Source organism: Cercospora kikuchii (assembly GCF_019650295.1).
Source record: "Cercospora kikuchii DNA, contig_00001, whole genome shotgun sequence".
NCBI classification, from domain to species: Eukaryota; Fungi; Ascomycota; class Dothideomycetes; order Mycosphaerellales; family Mycosphaerellaceae; genus Cercospora; species Cercospora kikuchii.
In genome coordinates this window covers 1,691,090-1,714,100 of record NW_025408582.1, presented here as the reverse complement: position 1 = coordinate 1,714,100, position 23,011 = coordinate 1,691,090, and the positions used below count along the sequence as shown (strand labels likewise).

At 53.3% G+C, this 23,011-nt stretch overlaps 8 protein-coding genes across 8 annotated transcripts; 3 read left to right on the top strand and 5 right to left on the bottom strand.

Moving 5' to 3' along the window:
- Positions 1 to 5,961: 5,961 nt before the first annotated feature.
- On the bottom strand, positions 5,962 to 7,104 carry CKM354_000061000 (uncharacterized protein; the record flags this gene model as incomplete). The annotated part of the gene is made up of 1 exon (XM_044795704.1): positions 5,962 to 7,104. One exon carries the CDS (start codon positions 7,102 to 7,104, stop codon positions 5,962 to 5,964), a length of 1,143 nt encoding a protein of 380 aa, XP_044651639.1.
- Positions 7,105 to 7,798: 694 nt separating this feature from the next.
- Positions 7,799 to 10,942, top strand: CKM354_000060900 (decapping enzyme complex catalytic subunit; the record flags this gene model as incomplete). Its single annotated transcript, XM_044795703.1, has 1 exon — positions 7,799 to 10,942. One exon carries the CDS (start codon positions 7,799 to 7,801, stop codon positions 10,940 to 10,942), a length of 3,144 nt encoding a protein of 1,047 aa, XP_044651638.1.
- A 282-nt stretch (positions 10,943 to 11,224) lies between these two features.
- CKM354_000060800 (uncharacterized protein) lies at positions 11,225 to 12,274 on the top strand (the record flags this gene model as incomplete). Its single annotated transcript, XM_044795702.1, has 2 exons — positions 11,225 to 11,529; positions 11,593 to 12,274. The coding sequence occupies 2 exons, from the start codon at positions 11,225 to 11,227 to the stop codon at positions 12,272 to 12,274; spliced, it is 987 nt and encodes a 328-aa protein (XP_044651637.1).
- A 337-nt stretch (positions 12,275 to 12,611) lies between these two features.
- On the bottom strand, positions 12,612 to 15,591 carry CKM354_000060700 (uncharacterized protein; the record flags this gene model as incomplete). The annotated part of the gene is made up of 2 exons (XM_044795701.1): positions 12,612 to 15,433; positions 15,492 to 15,591. 2 exons carry the CDS (start codon positions 15,589 to 15,591, stop codon positions 12,612 to 12,614), a joined length of 2,922 nt encoding a protein of 973 aa, XP_044651636.1.
- Positions 15,592 to 17,802: 2,211 nt separating this feature from the next.
- CKM354_000060600 (uncharacterized protein) lies at positions 17,803 to 19,128 on the top strand (the record flags this gene model as incomplete). The annotated part of the gene is made up of 1 exon (XM_044795700.1): positions 17,803 to 19,128. One exon carries the CDS (start codon positions 17,803 to 17,805, stop codon positions 19,126 to 19,128), a length of 1,326 nt encoding a protein of 441 aa, XP_044651635.1.
- A 208-nt stretch (positions 19,129 to 19,336) lies between these two features.
- Positions 19,337 to 20,070, bottom strand: CKM354_000060500 (uncharacterized protein; the record flags this gene model as incomplete). Its single annotated transcript, XM_044795699.1, has 4 exons — positions 19,337 to 19,401; positions 19,458 to 19,604; positions 19,678 to 19,736; positions 19,802 to 20,070. The coding sequence occupies 4 exons, from the start codon at positions 20,068 to 20,070 to the stop codon at positions 19,337 to 19,339; spliced, it is 540 nt and encodes a 179-aa protein (XP_044651634.1).
- An 854-nt stretch (positions 20,071 to 20,924) lies between these two features.
- Positions 20,925 to 21,818, bottom strand: CKM354_000060400 (uncharacterized protein; the record flags this gene model as incomplete). The annotated part of the gene is made up of 1 exon (XM_044795698.1): positions 20,925 to 21,818. The coding sequence occupies one exon, from the start codon at positions 21,816 to 21,818 to the stop codon at positions 20,925 to 20,927; it is 894 nt and encodes a 297-aa protein (XP_044651633.1).
- Positions 21,819 to 22,092: 274 nt separating this feature from the next.
- CKM354_000060300 (uncharacterized protein) lies at positions 22,093 to 22,419 on the bottom strand (the record flags this gene model as incomplete). Its single annotated transcript, XM_044795697.1, has 1 exon — positions 22,093 to 22,419. One exon carries the CDS (start codon positions 22,417 to 22,419, stop codon positions 22,093 to 22,095), a length of 327 nt encoding a protein of 108 aa, XP_044651632.1.
- Between the last annotated feature and the right edge of the window lie 592 nt (positions 22,420 to 23,011).

Here is a 23,011-nt window from a genome sequence, read left to right as displayed (position 1 = left end):
GAGGCTTTACGAGAACTTGCTTCGCATATCGAAGCATGGATCTACGAGCTGCCGCAACGGATCGCGGTGTTGTCTTGATCCTGCCAAATGTTCTCGGTAATTCTCTGCGTGCTTCCAGAGTTCAGAAATGTTTTGGGACCGTAGTTCCGGTGAGGTGCTCGGATCGTGTCGGTTTGATCTTCACATCAGAGAGACGCAGCTCTAATTCGGTGTCTTGGTGCTGACGTCAAGCTGGATATATTCGAGATACCATGGAGTCCTTGAGCGGCAAGCCACGCATGGCCAAAACCCATGTGCCCGGTTAGGTCTCGATGACTTTTGGTCCCGACTGCTAGGGTTTCTGGAGCTGCCCGGCAGTTGTTGGCCCGAATTGTGTAGACTCCGCAATTGTGCATGCCACCGACAGCCGTGGTCGAACACCGAATCTGATCTCAATGATACTAAGTTTTTGGTTCAGATCGTCGTCAAAGGCACCTCGATGATCACGTTGGGGGCCCACGAATCTTGCTGTGCGATATGTCATTCTTGCTGTGTGATATTTCACTTAACACGCATGTGCTCGTTGCTGCGAACTCAATGCCAACCTCATCCTGAGCTGTCCTAGTGGTGAAGGGCGACCTCGCTCGTCGATTTCAATGTATGACTTACATGTACCGCGTTCGTCACGGAGAAGTGCCACCTCGAGTAAGCACGGATGACCGATATTTAGTGCCCAGATGCATGGCTGATCTGACAAAGCACAGCAGGCATCCCTAGCGAGGGACCACTTTCGCCAAGCCGCGCAATGTCTGATAATTTAGGGCTCGCGGCAGTAGTCGGAACTCTCGGCGAGGATCTCGAACGAGTTGTTGAGGACAGAACCGCAAGTGTCGTCGCGTCCGACGCAAGTGGTATGGAGTCTCCTAGTGACGATGTACATTCTGAGATGCATTGTGGGGTCCAGACTTTCGTGTACAGGGTCTGCAGATCTGAATATGGCCGTCAGCACCGGCAGCAGACGCTGTTGACGCAAGAGAAGACCAGGTATGCGTGCGTTTGCTGAAAGCGACGTTGAAGCCCGATCGGCATTTAGAACATCGGCGACGCGAGTTCCAAATGGCGCAATTTGCCATCAAAGATTGTATGTGCCCTCGTAACACATGTTCTCGCTCCACTCGAAAGACGCGTCTTCAGAAGCATGCGCACATCTGCAGCAGTCGTCGTGGAGCGTGCACAAGGGGAGCACGTTGTGATCAATAGGCCCGGTGTTCTAGGCTGCGCTGAAAGGATAGCCTGTCAGATTCGACCAGAGGCTTACACTGCCAAGTGCTTATCAAAGTTCTGGAATTGCTTTCTCTCATGGAAAGATGCTGGAAAGGCCATAGGCAGGGATAGCTGTTACCGCAATTCGTGCTAAAATACCCGGAGAGCATCTTCTTTAGGGCACGCGCGCGGCCGCGCAGTAGGGCTGTTAGGGTCCAGCTGCAATGGTGTTATGACCCCCCCAAAATTACCATATCGGAATCCACTAAACTGCTCGATTCGCAAGAATGTGACGAGCAGAACAATTTCATAGGAAAAGCCAAGGACCTGCGGAACGGCATGAATCTAGCAGCGGACATGGCGTACGGCCGAAGCAAGATCAGCGCATGCTCGACGAGAATCGCCGCATCGGGCGAGACATGTCGGATGAAAGCATCTGGCATCCGGAAAATCTGAAATACATGCCGGGTAGCATGCCTGATCTGCCGCTCCGGATCGAGGCGCAACATATGTATGTTCAATATTATGAAAGGAAGGTTCTCTTTTCGTTAATCTTGCGGTCAAGAAGCACTTCCCCTGGAGCTAGTTGTACCCTGAGTGTCTCTTTGAATCCGCCGGAAGATCAGAACCCCATTTCGAACTGGCAGAATGTCGACCACCAAGCTCAGAGAAAGTTGTGGAGTGTGCGCTGCTTCCAAAGTTAAGTGCACGAGAGAGAAGCCATCATGTGCGCGCTGCGTTGCCCGAGGGTTAAATTGTCAGTATCTCGAATCGCGAAGGTCCGGCAGACCGGCCAAAAACGCCGCCAGCAGGTGTGTCGAGCACGCATCACATGCGGCCACCTCTTCGTCATCCTCATTACTGGCGCCAACATCCGGTATCTGGACGAAACCCGGTGCTCGAGATGGGGCCAAGTGCCCGAGCCACGCGCATTCTTGCCATACCAGTGGTGCGCTATATTATGGCGTGTCAAGCACCGTCAAGAGCACGAGCACGAGCCCGATCGCGTCCGCCAACAATGAAGTCGTAACCCGTGAACTCTCGCGCAATTTAGAGTGCGGATATGTGCTGCAGAAGGCGTACCAAGAAGACCATTACAGCGACGAGCTGATCCAACGCGCTCGACTGCCGACAACAGAACCTGCGCCGCAGGAAGTCTCTCGAGGACATGAACGCAGCGAATCCAGGCAATATGCGTCCCTAGAAGCGGGTAAAACAATCACCACATGCGTACAGTCGATGGAGGCTGTTAGCAAGACCACCTGCTTGGTCAAAGCCATAGCTCTTTTCCAGCAGCTAGCAACGGAGCCTTCAGTCTTGTTCGGCAAGGTTCATGGTCATGAGAATGCTGCGAGCCCACACCCAGACTTTCCAAACTTGTCCGTCGAGTGCATCAGCATGTCCCTGCGCGGCATGATCCGATGTTCGTGTGCATACCGCGATGAACTACTGATGCTTATCTCTTTAATCATCGCAAGACTGATCAAGCAGTGCAAAAGAATTCTCCTCGAAGTGCCGGACAGGACGAGTGCAACAGCAGTCTTGGAGGATCTGTATGCGCTCCAAGAGCTTGTGAACCAGCTCTCATTGCGGTTGGGCCAGGAGCAGCAGTTGCGCGAGATGAACGCCACCTTAGCGTCAATGGTCTCGGATCTGAGGAGGCAGCTGCGCGCCTCGTCTAAAGAGGTCGTGCAGATGCTTCTGCGATTGTGAGGGGCGAAAGGCAAGCATCAGATGATGTGTAAAGTCTAGTAATGAGAGCGTATTTAGAGCATGGAACCGTGTCCACCTGAGGTCAGTGGTTTCGCCCCACAAACGCCTTGGCGGCGGCTGTCCCGTGACTCCCGTCGTTGCCGTTGCCGCTCTGAGCTAGTTGCTAGGATGTGGACGTGCAACCCTTACCCAGTCGCCCTTCGACTTCAACATCGAGACCGGTACCGCCTCGATGTGCTCTTTCCGTATACTATCTTCATGGTAGTCCTGATGGCGACAGCCGGCGCTTTTTGCACGCGAGATTGTCGTCTTGCTTCCCAAACAGTGCGTCACCAATATCACGAGCAACTCACGCAAGTGGACAGGCAACAGGCACAGGCACTGTTGCAAATCCGCATTAAGTTAGGAGCCAACGGCCATGCACCCGCGTCCAAGTAACCTTGCAGTCTCTATAAGTAGGATACAACCAACAACCAGTCTCTGAGAAACGCAGTAATTCAGCGGGCGAGTGCAGTTCTAGAACCGAACCAGTCTCGTCGCGTCGTCCTCGACAATGGAAACGGCTACCCATGATCAGGCAATGCAAGGAAGGCGAGGATACTCGCCTTATCCCAGGACTCAGGAGTTCCATCTGCTGTTCGGCGCTCGTATTCTTCAACGATCGCTGTGCAGGCCTCCCACTTCCAGCAGGTACCACGGTGGGAAGACCGATAAGCACCGCATAGATCAAAGACCTGTCATGTCTGCAAACTTGCAGCACGATATTGCAGTGCCCATTGTCACACCAGCCCAATACCTTCTTAACCTCGTCAACAAGCTTAGTCCCTGACCCATCGTATCCCGGCAGCTTTTCAAGTCCTCACCCGGTTCGGCTACACTTTCCAGCAGTGTGGTCAGATGAGTTGCACTTAATCCACTTCGCTTACCACAAAGACTCCGCTCAGCATCTGCCTCGCCAACGTACTCAACCTCACCATGCCCAGGCCACTGTCAACCCTCACCGAACAAATGGAGGAACGCAAATCCCGCAAAAGGATACAGAACAGGATGGCGCAGCGGCTCTACCGTATGTTCAAGCTATCGCATTTCCTTATCTGTCACAATTCTGAGCCGTATTCATTCTTATAGGCCAAAGACAGCGCCAACGGATAGAAGAATCAAAAGCCAAGCTGGCAGACTTTCCTGAGTGCGCCAATTCCATGCCCATGATAAGATACCGAAGCCGTTCAGACTCGAGCGCTTCAAGACAGAATGTGTGCCCTGGCGGTCTTGCCTGCTTTCGACTAGATCCATTCTTTGCCCTTTCAGATGAACAATGCACCAGTTGCAGTGACAGTCCAATGTTCAGTGGCCCCGAAGACCCAGGCAGTGAAGACACTGGTGAGCTTCATATGCTACAGAATCATTCAGCAGATCTGTCAAGCAGCTTTGCACCAATTACTGTGATGAGTGTCGCTGGGCCTGAAGTTTGGTCGTGCGATGCGATAAGCGACCTGAACATTATGGGTAAGTTCATTGCGGCAGAATATTTGGCAGCACTGAAGCTTCGCAGGTCCCGAAGCGCTTTTCGACTTCAACTTCAATCATGCAATGGAATTGGTGCCTCTGTCGCCGATGAATAGCCCTAGTTGCGGAAATACTGGAGTCGACAGTCCAAGCAGACCATCCACAGACCAGCAGGGGCCTCCTGCGTACTCGATCCAGTCACATACTTCCGACTCGCATGATCTATCCACGAGTGGAGTGAAAATGCTCAAAGATCTTCTCTCAACTGGTATTCCACAGACCCAGCGGCACCTGTGCACTATGGAGGGCTGCACTATCCCGACAGTCTCTAGTGAAGACGGTCAGCGAAGTGACGGTTTTCAGACGAATGAGCCATTGCTGTCGACGCAAAGTCCAGGAGCCGCGATAATTGATGCGTTGCTGTCGAGCTGCGCCCAACTTACCGACATCCCTTGCCTGGAGGTAGTGGAACAACAGTCCAATGGCGGCCGTCGACTGCCACGCGTGATTGCGAGCGTACGTCGCGCACTCCAAGAGTGGAGAGACTGGGAACAGGATGGATTCCCGCTCGACTGATAACGAGTACTCACTGCGCGATGCTCTATGCCGGGGCTACGCGGATATCAATACACATTAGACAACTTGACTCCGAAGCAAGGTGTGACAAGACCTCTCTAAGAGCTTCCACTGTACAATTGAACTCACATTGAATTACCAGCGCTTGCCACCAAAGACACGATACAAGCGCCAGCAGGACGTTATTCAGAAGCGGTGGTCAGGCGAGACCTTGGATCGTGGAATACAGAGATCCGCTGGCCAGATTGGTTCAATAGAGCTTCGGCCGCCAGGCTCTTCATATTGACCGGGAAGTAGCCTGTTGAGTGGTCGGTGTGGTCATACTAGGTATAAAATTTCAAATGGGCCTCGGGACTGGCATAGTGCGATTCGTGTACGCGGTCTAACTAATAGCATGCTGACCTCAGCTGTCATCTTCAAGCAGGGCCGATGGGCCATTTTTGTGCAGATCATGTGCTTGAGCTATGTAGTCGGTCACACGGAAGTATTCGCAGAACTTATGCATATCGATTCGCTCCTCTGCGCGGCAGATTCTAGCCAAGTTCGCTCCGAATCGGCCATTTATACACGTAGACATTTTATTTAAGGCTACTCAGACGTCCGTAGATACGATATGAAAATGAAATGTCTCCGGCAGTCAGGTAAATCCAAGCCCGCAGCCTTTGAACAGTCGTTAGCTTTGAGTGCCCAAAATATGGAAGAGTTAAGCTGCTATGCATTGTCTCTAGAAGTAGATACACCGTTGTTCTGCTGCTCCTGCACTTCCGCTAGCTGCGCATGAACTTGAATGATCGGAAATACCAAGTCAATGAGATCTCGAGAGCTCAGCGAGTTTGAAAGCTGCGGCATCTTGACCTCCGTCGGCGCTGTAATGCCTGTAAACTCAGAGCGACAGGTCATACATTCGTGCATCTATGCATTGCCCTAATCTTGTAATCCTTGCTTCTCTGCTGCTTCTTGTGCTTCCTCCTGCTTCCGAAGCTCCTCCGCCAGTCTGCGTCGTTCCGCATTTTTTATGCGGATCATGGTCGCTTCTTCTGAACTCAGGCCACTTCCAATGTTTGACCCCGTCTTCACACTCGATGACTTTGGAGTGCCTTTGAAACTGGAGAAAGAGGGCACCTTCCGCAAACCCCCATCGTTACGTAAGCGATCAAGATTAGGGGTAGTGGGGACCTTTTGAGGTGTAGCATCGGGTACAGTGGATGCAGGAGCGGTTGTCTTTGGCTTCGGTATACAGTCTGGCTCCTGCCCGCCGGCCCAGTTGACGTTCTCGAATATCGACCAGTGGGAGCCTTGTTTTGCCAGATCCGGGAAGTCGGTAACAGCTGCATGCGCTGCGACAATACTTTTGTACACGATTAGAGCTGTCGTATACTCCTTCCTGTGCTTCTCGCCTTCCACTTTGACCTTCTTTGTGACCGTCACAACGTCTTGTATTTCGCCGAATTTACTCCATGTCGCGGTGAGCTCATCTTTGGAAGGTGCGCTGGTGGCGCTTGCCAAATACCGCAGCTTGATCGTCCTGTCAATTTCTTGTGGCCCAGCGCTTCTGGTAGGTGTTGTAGGGTGCATTTCCGCCTGTTCTCGCTCGAATTCTGCTTGCGCCTCCCTCCACAGCTGCTCACCTCGCTCCCTCCGCCGCCGAGCGCCATCAGCTGCTAATCTCCTCAGTTCACGTTGGAATGCCTCCTCCTCCGGATCCTCCTCGTGTTTGCGCTTGAGCCCAGCAGCGCCTTCGCGTTCTCTGCGTTCTAAGTCTTCCTTTAGGTCTCTCCGCCGCCCTTCGTATGCCTGATCCCGTGCTTTTTTCTCCTCGCGAGCGCGGCGCGCGTTATCGTAGAGCTGTCGCAGGTTCTCATCGGAGAGAACTTCGATCGCAATTTGAAGTAAGTGAAATTTCTCAACGGCCGATTTGTCGTTTCCCACCTTATCCGGGTGGTACTTCAAGGCAGTCTTGCGCCCTGCACGCCTGATTTCCGATTCAGCTGCCACTGGAGATATGCCTAGGAGATCATAGTAATCATGTGCGCTGTTGAGGGCGCTCTCTTTCAGATCACTCGCCATGTTGAATGCGCGACTGGTTTGGAAGAGCTGGAGGCCGCTTGCCTCTGACCGTGTGATTGTGTTGGAAGCACGACGATGGACATGTATTGAGAGTGATTGCTGAGGAAGTGGTGGTTGTCATCTAAAAGTGCTCTGCTAGCGCGACGGAAGGCCCGGGCCGAAAGCTCACGAGTCATGGGTCCTGAGCTGTGACTCTGGATATAACCACGACTCTGCACAGCTGTGCCATCGGAGGTGGAAATGTGACAAAAAGTGTGCTCTCGCAGGATGCAGAGATGACAGAACTTGTCGGAAAAACTTTTTTCCGGTCACTAAAGTGAGTTGATGCCCACCAAAGTGAAGCCACAAGGTGCAGTTCAGTCCAGCCACAGAGCTGTGGAGCCGCATGCGTGACTGGGCTTGGCGCATGTGTTCAGAGAGCTCTTGCAAGACATAGCAACGGCCTGTCAACAACATCGCTCACCAGCAGCACCCAATCACTTCTCGGATCGCGCCCGCGTCTATCACTACACAGCAGACTATCCATCGCGAAGCTTCGTCTGCTGAAGCTCACTTGACCGCCGGCCCTGGATCGCCTCCAGCAGCCCGTCCGTCCACCACCCACCATCGTCCTGCGACGCTCGTTTCGCCGACACCATTGAAATGCCCCTTCGCCGCTCCGCCATCTCGCACGACACAGGACAGAAGCACAATCATGGCAGAAGCGGCGGACCTCACCATCTCGCAGATGACGTTAGTTGACTGGCTCGATGACCTGACTGTGCGCTTCCTGCTCAATCTGCCACCTGCCGAACTCAGCAGCGTTCCGCGCCTCTGCTTCCAGGTCGAAGAGGCACAATGGTTCTACGAAGATTTCATCAGACCGGCGAACCCGGCCTTGCCTTCGCTCAATCTGCGCCAGTTTTGTTTGACTCTTTTCCAGCATTGTCCGCTGCTCCGCAACTTCAATACTGCTCAACACGTGGCCGCATATGAGGAGTTCCTCGCCTACAAAGTTCGCGTCCCTGTACGCGGCGCCATCTTGATGGATGACAGCATGGACAAGGTCCTGCTGGTGCGTGGCTGGAAAAAGGGTGCTAGCTGGTCCTTCCCGCGCGGCAAGATCAACAAGGACGAGCCCGACCTAGACTGCGCCATTCGCGAAGTTTACGAAGAGACAGGTTTTGACCTTAACGCGGCAGGACTGGTCGAGCGCAACAAGATAGGAGACGGAAAGGTGAAGGCTATCGATGTCACTATGCGTGAACAGCATATGAAGCTGTTCGTATTCCGTGGAGTCGCGCTTGACACCTTTTTTGAGCCCAAGACCAGGAAGGAAATCAGTAAAATTCAATGGTACAATGTGAAAGATTTGCCTGGCTTCAAGAAGCAAAAGGGCGTAGCCGCTCATGGGCAAGGCGAAGGGCAGTCGACCAAGTTTTATATGGTTGCGCCGTTCCTTGGTCACCTGAAGAAGTGGATCGGTCAGCAGAGACGCAAAGACTCAGCCGCGGTAGCCCAAGCACAGCATGGAAGGACTATTTCCTTGTCGAACGAAGGCGTTCAAGCGACAATCACCGAAGATGAAGGCGAAGATACCGAAGGAGGCTTTCTTACCGACGTGGGCATGGCGTCTGCTGCGAGGAGCGCAGATGAGCTCAAGAGATTACTTTCGATCGGAGGCGCCGCTCCTGGCACCAGCACATCCACTCAAGGCGCGTCGGTCCAGAACGGAGCGCAAAGTAACAGCTTACTTGCTATGCTCAAAGGGAACATTGTCGCTCCAACTGGTTCTTCATTGCCACATACACCTTTCGAGCAAGTCGATCCTGTCATACCAGAGCAGGCGCCACGAACGCCGCAACCTCAGCATCCTCGACATGCCTCAGCGGCAGACGCACTTCACCATCCGCCACCTTCATTCGAGTACTCGCCTCAGACCCTTCAGCAAGGTCTTCAACAACAATCTCAACGAAATCCTTCCATGTTCAATGCCGGCACAGCCATGCAGTCGCAGCACCAACAGTCTGGACTTGGCCATCTACCACCGCACATCCAACAGCAAATATTTCAGCAGCAGCAGCGACAGCAAAGCCTGCCGACTAATCTTGTGCCCAGCTACATGCAAGCTCCGCATTTCGATCCGCGCCCGAACAGCATCGATCCTCAACTTGCTCAGTATTCTCCGTCAGTGCAACATACTCATGCGCGGAACAATTCACAGCAGCCACTTCCTAGCCTGCATTCGCCTTCCAGGCAATCGGTGAACATGATGCAGCCAGGATCTTTCAACGACGTGTCGCAACAGCGCCCGCTTTCTGGCCATGGACCCCCAGCTAGCCACGCGCCTCTGGTCAGTGAAAAGGCTGCTCCAGACGCGAGCAAACTGCCGCCTCCTAGGCTGAATGCGCACACGATGAAGCTCTTAGACGCCTTTAAAACCAATCCAAAGGCGTCTCAGGCAGGCTCTGCGAGTAACGGCTTCGGCCAAAGGGCTGGGAGTCAACAACAAGCAGCGCTTCTCAATCTCTTCACAAAGTCATCTGCATCGACTGCTCCGCCAACGGCTGCGGAAAACGCAGTTTCGCCAGCGCCGATATCTCCAGCGTTGACAGATGCTACTGAAGTGCCGCGTGCTGATTATCGAGATCGAACAACAGCTCTGAACGAAAGCACAAGGACTCTGACATCAAAGGCGAAAGGCAAAGCGCCGCTTATGCCCGTCGAGCCACACTCGCAGCCAGAATCCAAAATCCCGCGAGCCCAGGAGGAGAAAGCTTCAGAGCAGGATGATCGAATTGAACGAGAACGCAAACGTTCTCCACAGCCTACCATTCCCCACGATGTTTTGGTGGAACGCCCAAAAGCTGGCGGCCAACTGTTTGATCCAGCTCATCCCAAAAAGTTTGTTCGTGCATCGTTACAAGCAAAGCAGCAAGAGATTCCGCCGTCTCTGGCTTTGAAAGGACATCCTCAGCAGGCCGTCGCTCGGGCGAAGTCACCAAAGACGATTGCGAAAGTACCTGCTCATTCTTCGCCGAAATCGCGGGCTAAACAGCCGCGCCAAGAGAATGGACAGTCTCGACAGACTCAGCCCGTGCCCCAGTTCAGTATTCTCCAGCGTCCAGGTTCATCGCGCTCGTCAGCCCCCCTCAGTCCTCTACGGCACGAAGCACCTGCGCCTGGCTTTCAACCGCAGGTGCTGAAGCGCGAACCAGACCAAGACAATCACTCGACCATGACACCACAACAATTCAACTCAGCGGGAGCTCAACAGATCGGCGGTGACAAGAAGGACCAACTACTGGCGCTCTTTGGCAAATCGACGGCAAGCAGTACTCCTGCTGCCCCAGCGCAGGAACAGACCCCAGCTCCACTTTTACCAGCTGCACATCTGCACCCCCAACCTGCAGGTCACCTGAGTAATGGGCCGTCCGACTTGTTTAATGGCAATCACGCCGAGGTAACCATCAAGACCCCCGAGCCTCCGCCATCGCCCCAGCTTCTGCCAGAACGGAAACCGCAACAACCACAGCATACTCAACAACATCTCTTGAATCTATTCACGAGACCCAGCACAAGCGGCAGCGGGAGGCTGAATAGTCCAGGTACCCCAATATCGCCTTTCTCGCTCAGCACACCTGCGGCCAATGTGTCTATGGAGAAACTGCCTGCCGCTGCATACGATTCAAATGTCACGACACCACGCGGCCCTGAGTCGAGGAGTAGGTTGGGAAGTGTGGTCAATGGACCGACGAGCGGCGCACAGACACCGACTGAGGCCAAAGATCTCTTGCTGGGATATCTGAATGGTGTCGTGCAGAAGGAAGGATATAAAGGTGCAAAAAAGCCAATGTGACGGGGGTATAGCTCAAGCAGGTAGCACGTTTACGTTTTAACGATGAACACAATCGTAGAGTGGTGAAATTGAACGCCTCGGCTCTTCACGACAGTGCATATGTGTTTCTCCCGAGCTGTGTGATTCGCTACTGATGCAGTCACAGATGTCGTGCGACACAAGTGAAGTTGTGGCGAAGTCCGATCGCCACTAGCCAGATGAGGAAACAAGGGCCTTCCATCTTAGAGCCGACACTTCAGCTACACGTACTTCGCGGTACTTCGCGAACATACAGTCGTCACAATGAGCGATCCACTCCAAATACCTGTCATCGACATCAGCCCCGCGAACCAGAGAGCGCCTTCGGAGCTGCTCGAAGCCGCATGCCAGTTTGGCTTCGTATTCGTGGCCAACGATAACGAAGCTGGCATTTCGCCCGATTTGATCAACAAGCTCTTTGGCATTTCCCAAGACTTCTTCGCTTTGCCCAGAGAAGTGAAGGAAAAGGTTTCGATCAGCTCAAACAAAGCGGGCAAGAATCATGGCTGGTTGAGTCAAGGCGTCGAAAAGTTGGATCCTGGTGTCCAGAAAAGACCAGATGTGAAGGAGTGAGTAGTAACGATTATGTGAAGGTGGTCACGGCTCTTGAGGTACAAGCTGACAAGTCCCAGAGCATTCAATCTCAGCCTACCGAATCCAGATGGCACTTTCGAGCAACCACTGCCTGATCTCCTCCAAACCCACATTCAGTCCATCATCGACTTCGAAAACGCCTGCTTTGAGCTGTGCCAGAAAATCCTTACGCATTTCGCCACCGCACTCTCTATATCTCAGGATTGGTTCACTTCACGCCACGACATCTCCAAAGGACCAGCAGGGAGCGTTTTCCGATTTCTGTACTATCCCGAACAAACCGCACAGAACGACGAAGTCGACATTCGTGCAGGAGCACACAGCGATTATGGTTCCATCACTTGTCTCTTCCAACTACCCGGTCAGCCAGGCCTCGAAATAAAGACTCCCAGTGGAGATTGGGCGCCAGTACCGGTCAACCCGTTAGGCAAAGAAGGACCTTTGCCAATCTTGGTCAACATTGGTGATCTGCTGGAAGACTGGACCGGCGGGCTGCTCAAGTCAACTGTTCACCGAGTGGTATTTCCAAAGGAGAGAGCAGGTGACCGATATTCGATGGCGTATTTTTGTCATCCGCTCGATGAGGCTCTGCTGGAGCCAGTTCCAAGTAAACTGGTCGACCAGCACGCGAACCGCGAAGGCAGAAGAAGCGGCAAAGAAGGGCTCACAGCGAGAGATCACTTGATGCAGAGACTGGCGGCAACGTACAAGGTGCAATAGAACAGACCCGGTCTCATTCATGACGAGTTTTGTATATCCTATACGCCTTCCAGACCGCTGAAGCGAAGCAAAAAAGACCAAAGTATTGTCAAACATTCCCGCCAAATGCGATGATATGTCTAACGGTCGTGAGAAGTTTATCATAAGTCGGGACAAGACGCTCAGAACTGTTACTGTAATCGCTTTTATGTACACTGCAATAAGCGCCTGCTCGCGAGAGCGCAGCCGTAAAGCCATCTGTGTCTTGAAATCATCAAAAGTCGTTGATCGTACCGAGAAAAGTGACGTTCGTCGAAGCACCCTGAGCGTCAACGCCGCAGGAAGAAAAAGGGCCAATCTATGCAAAACCGTTGCCACCCTCCGGATTTGCTAAAAGGTACTCGAGCATGTCGTGACCACCGAGCTGTGGTCCATACATGGTTTGATCGACATCGGCGCCGGACATGTTGAGAAGAGGATCTAATGGTAGGGCCAGCCAGTCACCAGCGAACTGTCCATTTGGGGCGTAGGAATCGTAATTACCGCTTGCGCCGTTTGCTGTATTTGGCGAAGACTGACTAAAGCCTGGAGGGGGCATGACAGAGTAGTTGTTGTCGCCGCCCATGAGGTCGTGGTAATCATTCGAGATGCCGGAAATGCCGAAGAGAGGACTGTTGCCCATGGTGCTTGAAGGCGCCATTACGTTGTTGTTGTTGTAGTTCCACTGTTGGTTATTCTGCACAGCGCCAGCCATCGCCTGCGGTGACTGCTGAATGTGGCTTCGATTGTCTGACATGGCCATGGCAGGATCAAGATTGTGATTGCTGTGTGGGCGACTTCGTCCTGGGCGGCCATCAGCTGCGATTCGGACAAGGCGCGGCTTTAGATTCGAGGAAAGCGTATCGAGAAGGTCTGCAAAGCGACTAGCGACGTGCACATCGTCTACGATGCATGTTCTTAGGGCCTCTACAGTGCGGTCCATGAGCTTCAGGGATTCCGTGATGTCACTCTCGGTCGCTCCGAGCGCGAATGACTTCAACAGCATGATAGCTACGCTGATGATGCGGAAGTAGGTACGGACAGGAGCATGTCGCAAAGCGCCATCCGGGTAAAGGTCGTCGACCACAACCTTGAGCAACTTCCGTGCAGCGTCGCCGACATTGAGCATATATTGGCGATCGCCCCCCAGCCACTTCGAAAGTGTTGTAGGCGCAATTGCGATGTCGGACTTGTTGCCGTTGGCCTCAATGGCTGATCTAGCCATCTCCAACGGAGGGTCGAGGACCTGAGCAGGAGAAGGATGGTCGTTGGCGCACCGCTCCGCCACCGCTTGGAGCGATAATGCATTCAGATAACATCTGCAGTACTCGTATTCGATTTCGAGAATGGCTCGCATGTGCTTGGGGATGGAACGTGCTCCATCGAACTCTGCCCTCCACTCGTTCATGGGCCCTGCAAATTGATCAAGAGCCGCTTTGTAGTTGCCGTTGCGAATCAAATCTCGCGTGAAGGTCTTGTTGGCAAAAATTTTGTTGTTCCCTTCGCGCATGAGTGCAGCCATTCTTAGCCAAAAATGGAACGTTGTTTCGTGCACACTGTCCTGTTGGCCGAGCTGTCTCCGAAAAAGATCACTGTCCTCTGGCTTGCTGTAATAACCTGGAAGCATGGAGGTCAGTCCGAGCCGGCCACTAGTCTGGGTCACATAGACCAGCAGTAAATTTCGAACATTGCCGCGCCGCTTGTCATACTCGGAAAGTTGGGCTGCGGAAAGTGGCTGGCCGCTGGGTCCAAATGCATGCCGCTGCCACTCGCTCGAGTCGAATACACCAATCTCCATTGCAAGCGACATTGCCATCCCGAGCAGCATCCAGCACATGCGGTCACTGCGCCAGCACGGCTCAAGCCAAGCATCCATTCGGTGACCTCCGATGCCCCGAGGAACGCCATCTTCAACGTTCATCTGCGGCACCCAGGCCTCATCTGGAATCATAAGGTCATCGTCGTCCTCATCTGGTGGGAAGTGCATGGCACGAGGATGCCACTCGGTCAACAGCACTAGCGACTCCACCGAGCCGAGCGTTCTCAATCCTCTGCGCGTCAGCGGGTTCACATCAGCTCCCGGCTGAGCACCTGGCCCTCCAGCGCCGCAGAATCCTCCGCCAAATTGTTCCTGACCCCATACAACGCGATCGATCATCCCCGAAAGATACTGCCATAATTTGTGGTGAATGGCGTTTGGTCGACTGTGGGAGCCAGGTCCTTCAAGCTTCATGTGTCGTGAAGCTATCAGAAGCATCGTGACAGCAAGCATCGGCTCTTCTTCGAGTAGAGTTCTGTGCGTGCTTGGGTGCTGAAAATCGGGGAGTGCCACTGGAGTGAGAGGCGACAGATGCTTGTAGAAGTACAGAATATAGTCAATACCTTCTTTGGCAGTGAACCACCCAGCGCGCACGAAACGAAATCGCTGCCAGGCTTTCATGGCTCCTGACAGGACGTCTCGGTCATGGCTTGTGCCGTTGAGAATACCGTTGCTCGATGTAGGCGGCTGATCTGTGGTGGTCTTCCATGTTCCATCTCTGCTAGTCAGAACACCGAGCGCTCCATTGTTATAGCTGGTGTAGCTCTCTGTCCTCGTGAGTCCATCCGGACTGGCTACTGGTGGCAGGTTACCTGTCGTGATACCTGGACCAAAGGCGGGGCGAACACCACTGCTGGCCGTACTGTCGCTTCTGCCGTGTACAGCCGCTTGGTATAAGACCTTGAGCGCATCGTGACCGCCGTGAACTTCTGCCTGCTGCAATATGCGTGCGGTGTGTTGTGCTGCCTTGACGTCCTCCTCTCCATACTCCACTGGTTTTGGGGGCGCGGGCCTGCGCAGAGGAGCGGTGCGGCCGATAGATCCGCCAGGCGTGCGCGGGGGCTCGTCGTACTCGGCCTCGTCATTTGCAGTATCTGCTGGCACAGAGGTTCGTGCGCGCTTGCGATTTTGTCGAATCTCGTATGTATTGTCGTCGCCCGCCTCGGAATCATTGCTCTCACTCTGGCCCTTCTTCTTGCGGCGCGTGGCCGAGAAGTAGCAGTCCTTGGCTTCGCGACGACACCTCGTGCATGGCGGGTCGTGTGGATTGTCGACGGATCCTAGGTCGCACCGGACCTTGCGTTGGCGACATGGTATACAGGCTGTGTCTGGTCAGCATTGCGGGCCCGTGTTCGGCATGCCGGTGCACACGCTACCTACCCTGATAAGTGCGCTGATGGACCGCGGGCGCGTTGTTCTGCTGCTTCGGTGGAGACTGTGAAGCGGTGGTGCCATATTGGGCGTCTGGGAACGCAGACATGTTTGGGACGCTGTGCTGAGAACCGCAGGTAGCCGGGTGGCCGCACTGTCGGTCATGAAGGTCGCGGACTCGGCTAGATACGCAGGGTTACTTATCGCAGAGCCCTGTCTTTGCTCGTGTGGGGCGGGCGGATCTTAGCGGTTGTTATTGGGGAGAAGGATGATGGCGATTTTCTTGGCTGTTCGGTGGTATTTGACGCTCATGATCTCAGTAACCCATTGGAGCTGCGCCGCAAAGAGTGCTGTCTGAGAGCTGTCGAGCAGAATTTTCGCGCGTTGGTGTAGGTTGTTGCATTGACGAAGGTGCTACCGCGTCAAATTTGTCGGCTTTTCGGAGCCTGCTGACTGGCGGATGCGGGGGGTCGGGGGCTAGCGTGGAAATCGCCAAGCCATGACACATGCAAACCACCTCGTGAGGAAGGTGTCAAGTGAAGTGGACGTCAAGCCATGGGACGAGTGCCATCTTTTGACACCTGAATGGCGATCGATGACAGCGTGGTTGAGATGTTACACTTTTGCAAGGCGTACATACTGCACAACATTCTTCATGCTGCTGACTGCTCCAGGCCATGCCTCATCGCGATGATGCGCGAGTTTGTGGAACTCGACACACAGGAGATTGCCAGTCAGCGAATGGGAACGTGCGACTTGCTTGCGATCACGCGGCATTCCTTTCTCCATCTCAATATCAAGCTGAATTGTAGCACGGGCATCCTCAATCATGCGTTTCTCCGTCTTGGGCTTAGCTGAAGCGATGCATATGCAATGCATTCAATCCTGCAAAGGGTCGCCAGCTCTCAACGCCTGAAATCGCGTCATTCCAACATCCACAGAATGGTGAGCGATACTAGATGGCAGCAATCTCAGCACGACGATATTTGTGGCATTTCGGTCAAGGAAGTCAACAGCGGCGAACGTCATATCACCAGATCTGCCGTACCGTGCTAGCGAGCGCAGACAGCAGTCGAGTGCGGCGGTAGTATCAACTACAACAACTAATAGTCGATGATGTAGCACTATTTGCGCCTGGGTTTCGTGTACCCTTTCGCCATCGCCAGATGACGTAGCCGAAGCGCGTACATTTTTGAGGAGGGCAAAGTTGTGTGACCCAGGGCGGCAGCATTGAGCAACAAGCAAGGTACATGCTGCCAACGGGGGTGATATATTTCTCTTCTTCAGCTCGGATCGAATCAGTCCGCGTGGGGTAGGGTTAGGCGAAGTTCCAAATCGGTGACACAAACCATAGATGGTAAAGCTCTTCCTATCATAGTGCCAGCCGTGCTATGGTCTGGACACGGATGTTGAGAAACGCATTGTCGTGCGAAGCTTATAGCTCAAGTCTTGTTTCTCGGGCTGCAGGCACCACATGTTCAGGGCGGAATCCTTTGCGTAGACTCTCTTCTATCAGATCGTCATCCGGGAGCCCACAGTCACACATGATGAGATTTCGATTGCTGTGCACATTGAGGAACATTGCCTTATTGCTGACGTGAAGTCGAGGCCGACCCAGGAAGAAAAGTCTTGGCGTTTTCATCTCGACCCGCTGTGCCGCCGTTGCCGTCTATGTCCCTTCCACACTTCCTTTCGTCTTCACGTTTCTCCTACACGCGACAACATACTACACGAGTGTTAGCATCTTGGCTTCGGTCACCAGGCCAAGCATGTCCTCGACTACTTGCAGCTTGCTCGCTCCCGACCTCAATGTTGGACTCCCGAGATGCCCCGTGCTAGGACCCCCAGTCCAGACACCGCCACTGCTGGAAACGCTTTCGGCCAGACACGAGAGTCCGCGACAAAGCTGCCGATATCTCACTCGGATGAACCATCAACGGCGAAGTCAAAGGCAACGCCACAAAGACAGCAGGTCGAGGCTCATAGCCAGTGACAGTTGCCTGCGATGGAAGCTCTGCGACCTCTACTCATGCAGTATCTGCCACGAGCAGTTCTGTCAACCTTAATGATTCGCACGCTGACTATTCACCAAACGTCTTCGCTCATCTCTGCGAACCGTTGTGCGGTGCACATATTGAGCGCGTCGTGGGTAGCTTCCTGCCGGCCCCCGAACGTTCAATGCATGACTCTTTAGGTTTCTCACAGCCGGAATCTCCTACCCATGATAATATCTTCACAGATATCATTAAGAGCCAACTTCTCATCGTGATTCTCAGATTTGCTTCTAACGTGTAGCTTTGTTCCACATCAATAATAAGATATGAGCGATCTGGACTGGGAAGAGCGACACTTCAGCCGCGATGACCTTCTCTACAGCATGGCGGAGAGCTTACAACATGAAACGCCCACACGGCATAGTCGATTCTCTTGGTGGAAGATGGCAGTCATAGCAGCGCGAGAGATCGTTGAAGAAGATGACCGACCTTCCTTCGACGCCAGCTCATGCTACTCACAAGGCAGTGCACCAACCGCAATCACAGAGCCAGCTATGCCTGCCCCATTGAGACTGTTGACTTCAAAGGCTGCTCTCCAGCCATTCGTATTGCACAAACAATCAGATAGCATCGACTCCGAGCTGGATTCGCCGCTCTCGCTCAGCGAAACTATCAACATTGAGGACTGGCCGACTCCCCCAACCAGCGCCATATCACCTACTCCCAAATCGGAATTTCCGACCTCGAAGGCTCCCTGGATGGCTGCCTCTCCCAAGAGGTCAGGCTCCGCTCGAAGTCCACTGGGTCCGGCTCAGCCTCAATCGCCAGGCCCAATCGCAAAATCCACACAGCCAGCGATGCCACCGCAGATAATGCAGCCGCTACCACAGAAACCACCGTCGCTGAGAATAGATACACAAATGAGACAGCCCGTCCTACCTGGAAGATCAGTCGGGCGCACACCAGATAACATTTCTCAGTTCAATCAAAGCCAGCCGCTTGATGATGAATTGTTGCAATGCCAGCTAGCTCAAATTCGATCAGAGGTCAGGACACTCCAACATAAGTCGTCCACCCTCGAAGAGGCCTTGAAGCAGACAGTCAATGATCGAATCGCCGTGCTCGCAAGACGAGTAGCTATCAGTCCCGACAGCTGTTCATTAACCGATCCGATACTCGATCCTTACTCACCTGTGCTGGACAGAGGCAGACCTGTGACCAGATCAGGCTACGCGCTCAACGAGGGCGGATTCTGGGAGGGCAGACCATCGACGTCTCTCAGCATGCTACCAGAAATCGAGAATCGACACAGACCTTCACGGGCCTCACGCATTCGGCCTGTTCAGAGCGCGGCAGAGATGAAGAGACCTTCACCGCCTAAGCTCAGGAAGAAAGCAAGCTTGAGCCTATTGCCGAGCACCGCTGGGCCGCCTAGGACTGATTTGCCTTCAGTTTTTGCAGAAACCAGCCCACTCGAACCGGCGCCATTTGGGCAGATTGCTATCACAAGTAAACCGCACACAAGATCCATGTCTGGAATTCACGTTTTCCGACGTGCGCATAAGCTGTCTGGAGAGCTTGTATCACGGGAGCCTAAACTCCACAAGATCGTTGACATTTGGAGGAATTTCGGGAAGATTGGTGCACACTAGCGTCATCGGGGCTCCAGGCCGGAGTGTGTTTCCTTGCGTAAAATACTAGCTAATATTGCCACGCTCAGAATGCTGGACATGAAGAGTGTGCGCGTAGACCAGGAAGTTAATCGAAGAATAATATTCATCAGTTCAAGCTGTCTGTGCCTACGATCTATCTAGCATGACTCTCGGCAACTTTCGATGGTCAATTCCCTGCCAACATCGTCTAGTTTCCATCTGGATAGACATTCTCCGGGTGGCATCCCGAAGATGGGCTGTAGAGAGGACCAGCTACGACAAAATCAGCTCGAGATCTGCTTGAGATTTAATCATTTGACCAAACTTACTGTTTGCCTCATGAGTGGTACTGCCAGAGCGAACGACATTATGTCCTCGATCTGGCGTCAGTCTATTCTCGCACTGGATCTGAGCGTTGCCGCCGCTCTTTGTGCTGGAACCCGTCCAGATATCGATGTGGTATTTGCCATTTTTCCCTTGATTACCAGAGTCAGCACGTGTACATTCTTTGGCAATGAAGAAAGCGGGGCCATATGCAGAGATACTCACAGTCCTTAGTGCATTGTTCGCAAGTATCCTGGAAGATGAGATACTTCTTCGTGTATGGACTGAAGAGATACTGTCAGCCTACATAGTATAGCAAGCAATGCTTATGTTTTATGCGTCGACTCACTTCCAGACAATCTCGCACTTGTTGAACTCGCCCGGGGCAGTGGCGAAAGTGCGTGGATCGTCATAGGTGCCTTTGCCGCCGGCAGTGTATCCTCGACCGTACCCACAATCGTATGCTGTCTGAGCTGAAGGCGGGTCATTGTCGGGGAAGCCGTAGAAGGTATGTTCGACGTTGTTGATGGTCTGAGCGCGCTTCTCTAGTGACTCTGGCAGGGCTGAGACGGCCGTGGCCAGAACGGCCAGGGTGGTGGTGAGAGTCTTGATATGCATGATGTCGGAAAGTGAAGACGATTCTGTTGGCGGTGGCTCTGGTGTGCTTGAAGGAATCGTATGAGAGACGTTTGAGGAACTTACAGAGTTATATATGCATTGCCATGACCCATAGGGTCCCTCGAACCCTGCAGGACCCTAGAATGCCTTCGACTGTGACTGGTCCTTGGGATGGTGCATTGTACATATGCTACCGTTGCAGAGCCATTTCTTTGTCCACTCATGGCTAACTTTTGACCGGTCCGGTTCTCAGCTGAGCTCGTTCCAGCAAGCCGATGGAAAGCCTCACGAAAGAATTGTACGTGCGCCGCGCATTCCCAAAAAGAAGTCGCTTCTCAGCTTCTCATCAACAGCAGATCTTTTCCAGAAGCTTCAGGATAAACGGATCGATCACATTCCTCGGCTCGTAGATCTCATCCAAAAAGGAGGAGGTAATGCTACTTGCGGTCAGCTTTCAGTCACAGAGGTAGGCGTTACAGGCGGAAGCTATAGGAAACTCGCAGGCGGCGCGCCTGATCATCGAGCAACATAAAGTATCTCGTTCCTGGTTCTATCGGATCTCTACGCGCATTAAGCTCATCTAAGCTGCTGTCGATCGTCGTCCTAAGCTACTCTTGGCAAGCCGACTTCGACACCACACGGGAGGCCTGATTCTAAAAGTTGTCGATCTCAGCTTTCCTGCAAACCAGCACGCGTATCTCCAATAGCTGTTCTGTGTGACGAGACAGGTGCGGTGGGACAGAAAGCTGCCAAATAAGCCAAGTTTCGTTGATAGCTCGCTCCAGCTGTTGATTTCTGGGGCCGAGAAGTCACAGGCGCCTGTGTCATTTCAATCACAGGGTCATCAAAGAGCTTTATGCAGTCTTTGAGCCATTCGAAAGTTTGCAATCAGCCATAGAATCACGCAGTTCTACCTCCTCCTTCTTATCCTGACCGACATAACCCTCACGTCCATCGATATCGAGCGTGATTCTCTTGTTATTCGGTTGCATCTTGTGCCAGCAGGACAGAATGCCTTCCAACACGTCAGATCTGTCGACACCTTTCGAGATGTCGCGCAGGCGCAAACCTGATGGGTTCACGACACGTGCGTGAGCCATGTTGCTGAAGATGCTGACCCATGCCGCCTTGACTGGTGGATCGGTCAACAGCATGTCGATTTGGCTGTCATTGAACAGCTCCTCTAGCTTGAGTTGTGGTGTCACAACCCTTTCGCTGAGAATGGCCGACTCGAACTGTTCCTTGCGCGTGCCTTTCGAAAGAATATGTGGTATAATGATGGCCGGATTCAGCAGGACCGTGTCTCCTTTACCGATTCTGCGGTCGAACAACTCGGGCTCGTCAGTGGCATCGCTTTTCTTGCACAGAAGCGCGTTCAGTCTGACAGCGACGCGGTTTTTGCGGCTCCGCGGCACTTTCGACAGTGATGCGGAGCGCTCGACAAGATCTTGAGGATGTGTGAATTTCAGCTCGATGATGCTGCGTGGGATAGTTGACTTCAAGAGAAGCACTCTTTGGACTGCCGAAGAAGAGTCGATCTGAGACTTCCAGTGCTGAGCGACCCTACGAAGTCGCAAAAGTTTCTGGACGTTGAATTCACACAGCACCAGGTCGAAGAGCTCGTTGATGAGTTCGATTTTGCTGATGTAACGCTTTGTGGAATCAACAGGCGCATTGAGCACGATGGTTGATCTTGAGTTGGGCTTCGGGGTCCTTCGCAGCCGCGTGGGCACCCTGTACTTGGTCATGATGAGCTTGTTGTGTGATTTCGTCGATGATTTTGGCTTGCAGTGAGTCTTGTATTTTTTATTTCTTGAAGATACGTGACTTTGAAGGTCGAAAAATATGGCCATGATCGAGGCCACAAGAGTTTCCACAATTAATCTTTTATCAGCCTTCCAGCGTGCCGCTTCACTCCGGAGCTACATGTATTGTTGCCCTGTGGTCTCTGGCTGTTCGTGTCTCATTTCTCGTGGTCGTCTTCTCCTCGTGCGGGCATCGTCAACTTTCGTACAGGTTCATTCACCGCAGTCTCGTTGCGCTCATGGCCCCTCCAGTTGCCTGACCACTCTGCGCAGAGCGGGCTGGCGGGCCCTCCATGAGAGACTGGAGACCCAAATCTCGCCAGGCTGGTTCCCTACTCTTCTGCTGAGCTCGCTGAATGCCAAAGGCAGCATGCTGGTCCGGAACAATGTCGTCCTCGTCGTCTGGATTCAGTGGCTGATGCTGAGGGGCGACAGTGATCTCCTCGGCTGGCAGCTTGATGCGCGTGAAATCTTCGAGCAGGTCGGCATGGTGAGCAGCATGCAGATGTAGATGTGTGAAGCAAGAATCGCGCGACTGCGACATGGTACTTAGCTTGGATCTGCGATTGTGCAGAGTGGGTGGGGTATACCATTTCTACGTTCTCCGCCGGCACGAGGCAGGCGAGGATATCCCAGCAACGTCGCGTCCCCGCGATGTATTGTGTTTATGTGCCGTAGTGCGACGAGCAGTCCACAAGATGCAGAAGCGTGCTGTCAATGGCAAGCAGAACGTGAACGCGTCCCAGCAGCGCGACACACGACGGTGAGCAGGTGCAGTCTCTCGCCGCTGCAAGCGATAATTATAGCGTTAGCGGTGCAGTCGAAGTATGGCGATCACGCTTTGCCAAGGCAAGTCTGACGCGGCTTCCAGTTTTTGGCGAGCTGTGCATGAGCGAATGGCGAATGGCAAGCAACTTTTTCCTCCTCCCCTATCTTTGGCAGCGGAAGAGGCAAACGTGGTATTTTGGCGTGTAATTGCTTGTAGTGCTTGTGTTGAATATTGTGATGGCTCCTTGATGAGACGTGCGCAACTGGGTGAGGTGTTCCCTTCGGAGCCGCTTCGAGTTCTAGTTCTACACCCACCCGCTAGCAGGGGCTCAACTCCAAATCTCCAACATCTCGTCTCCTCGTACACG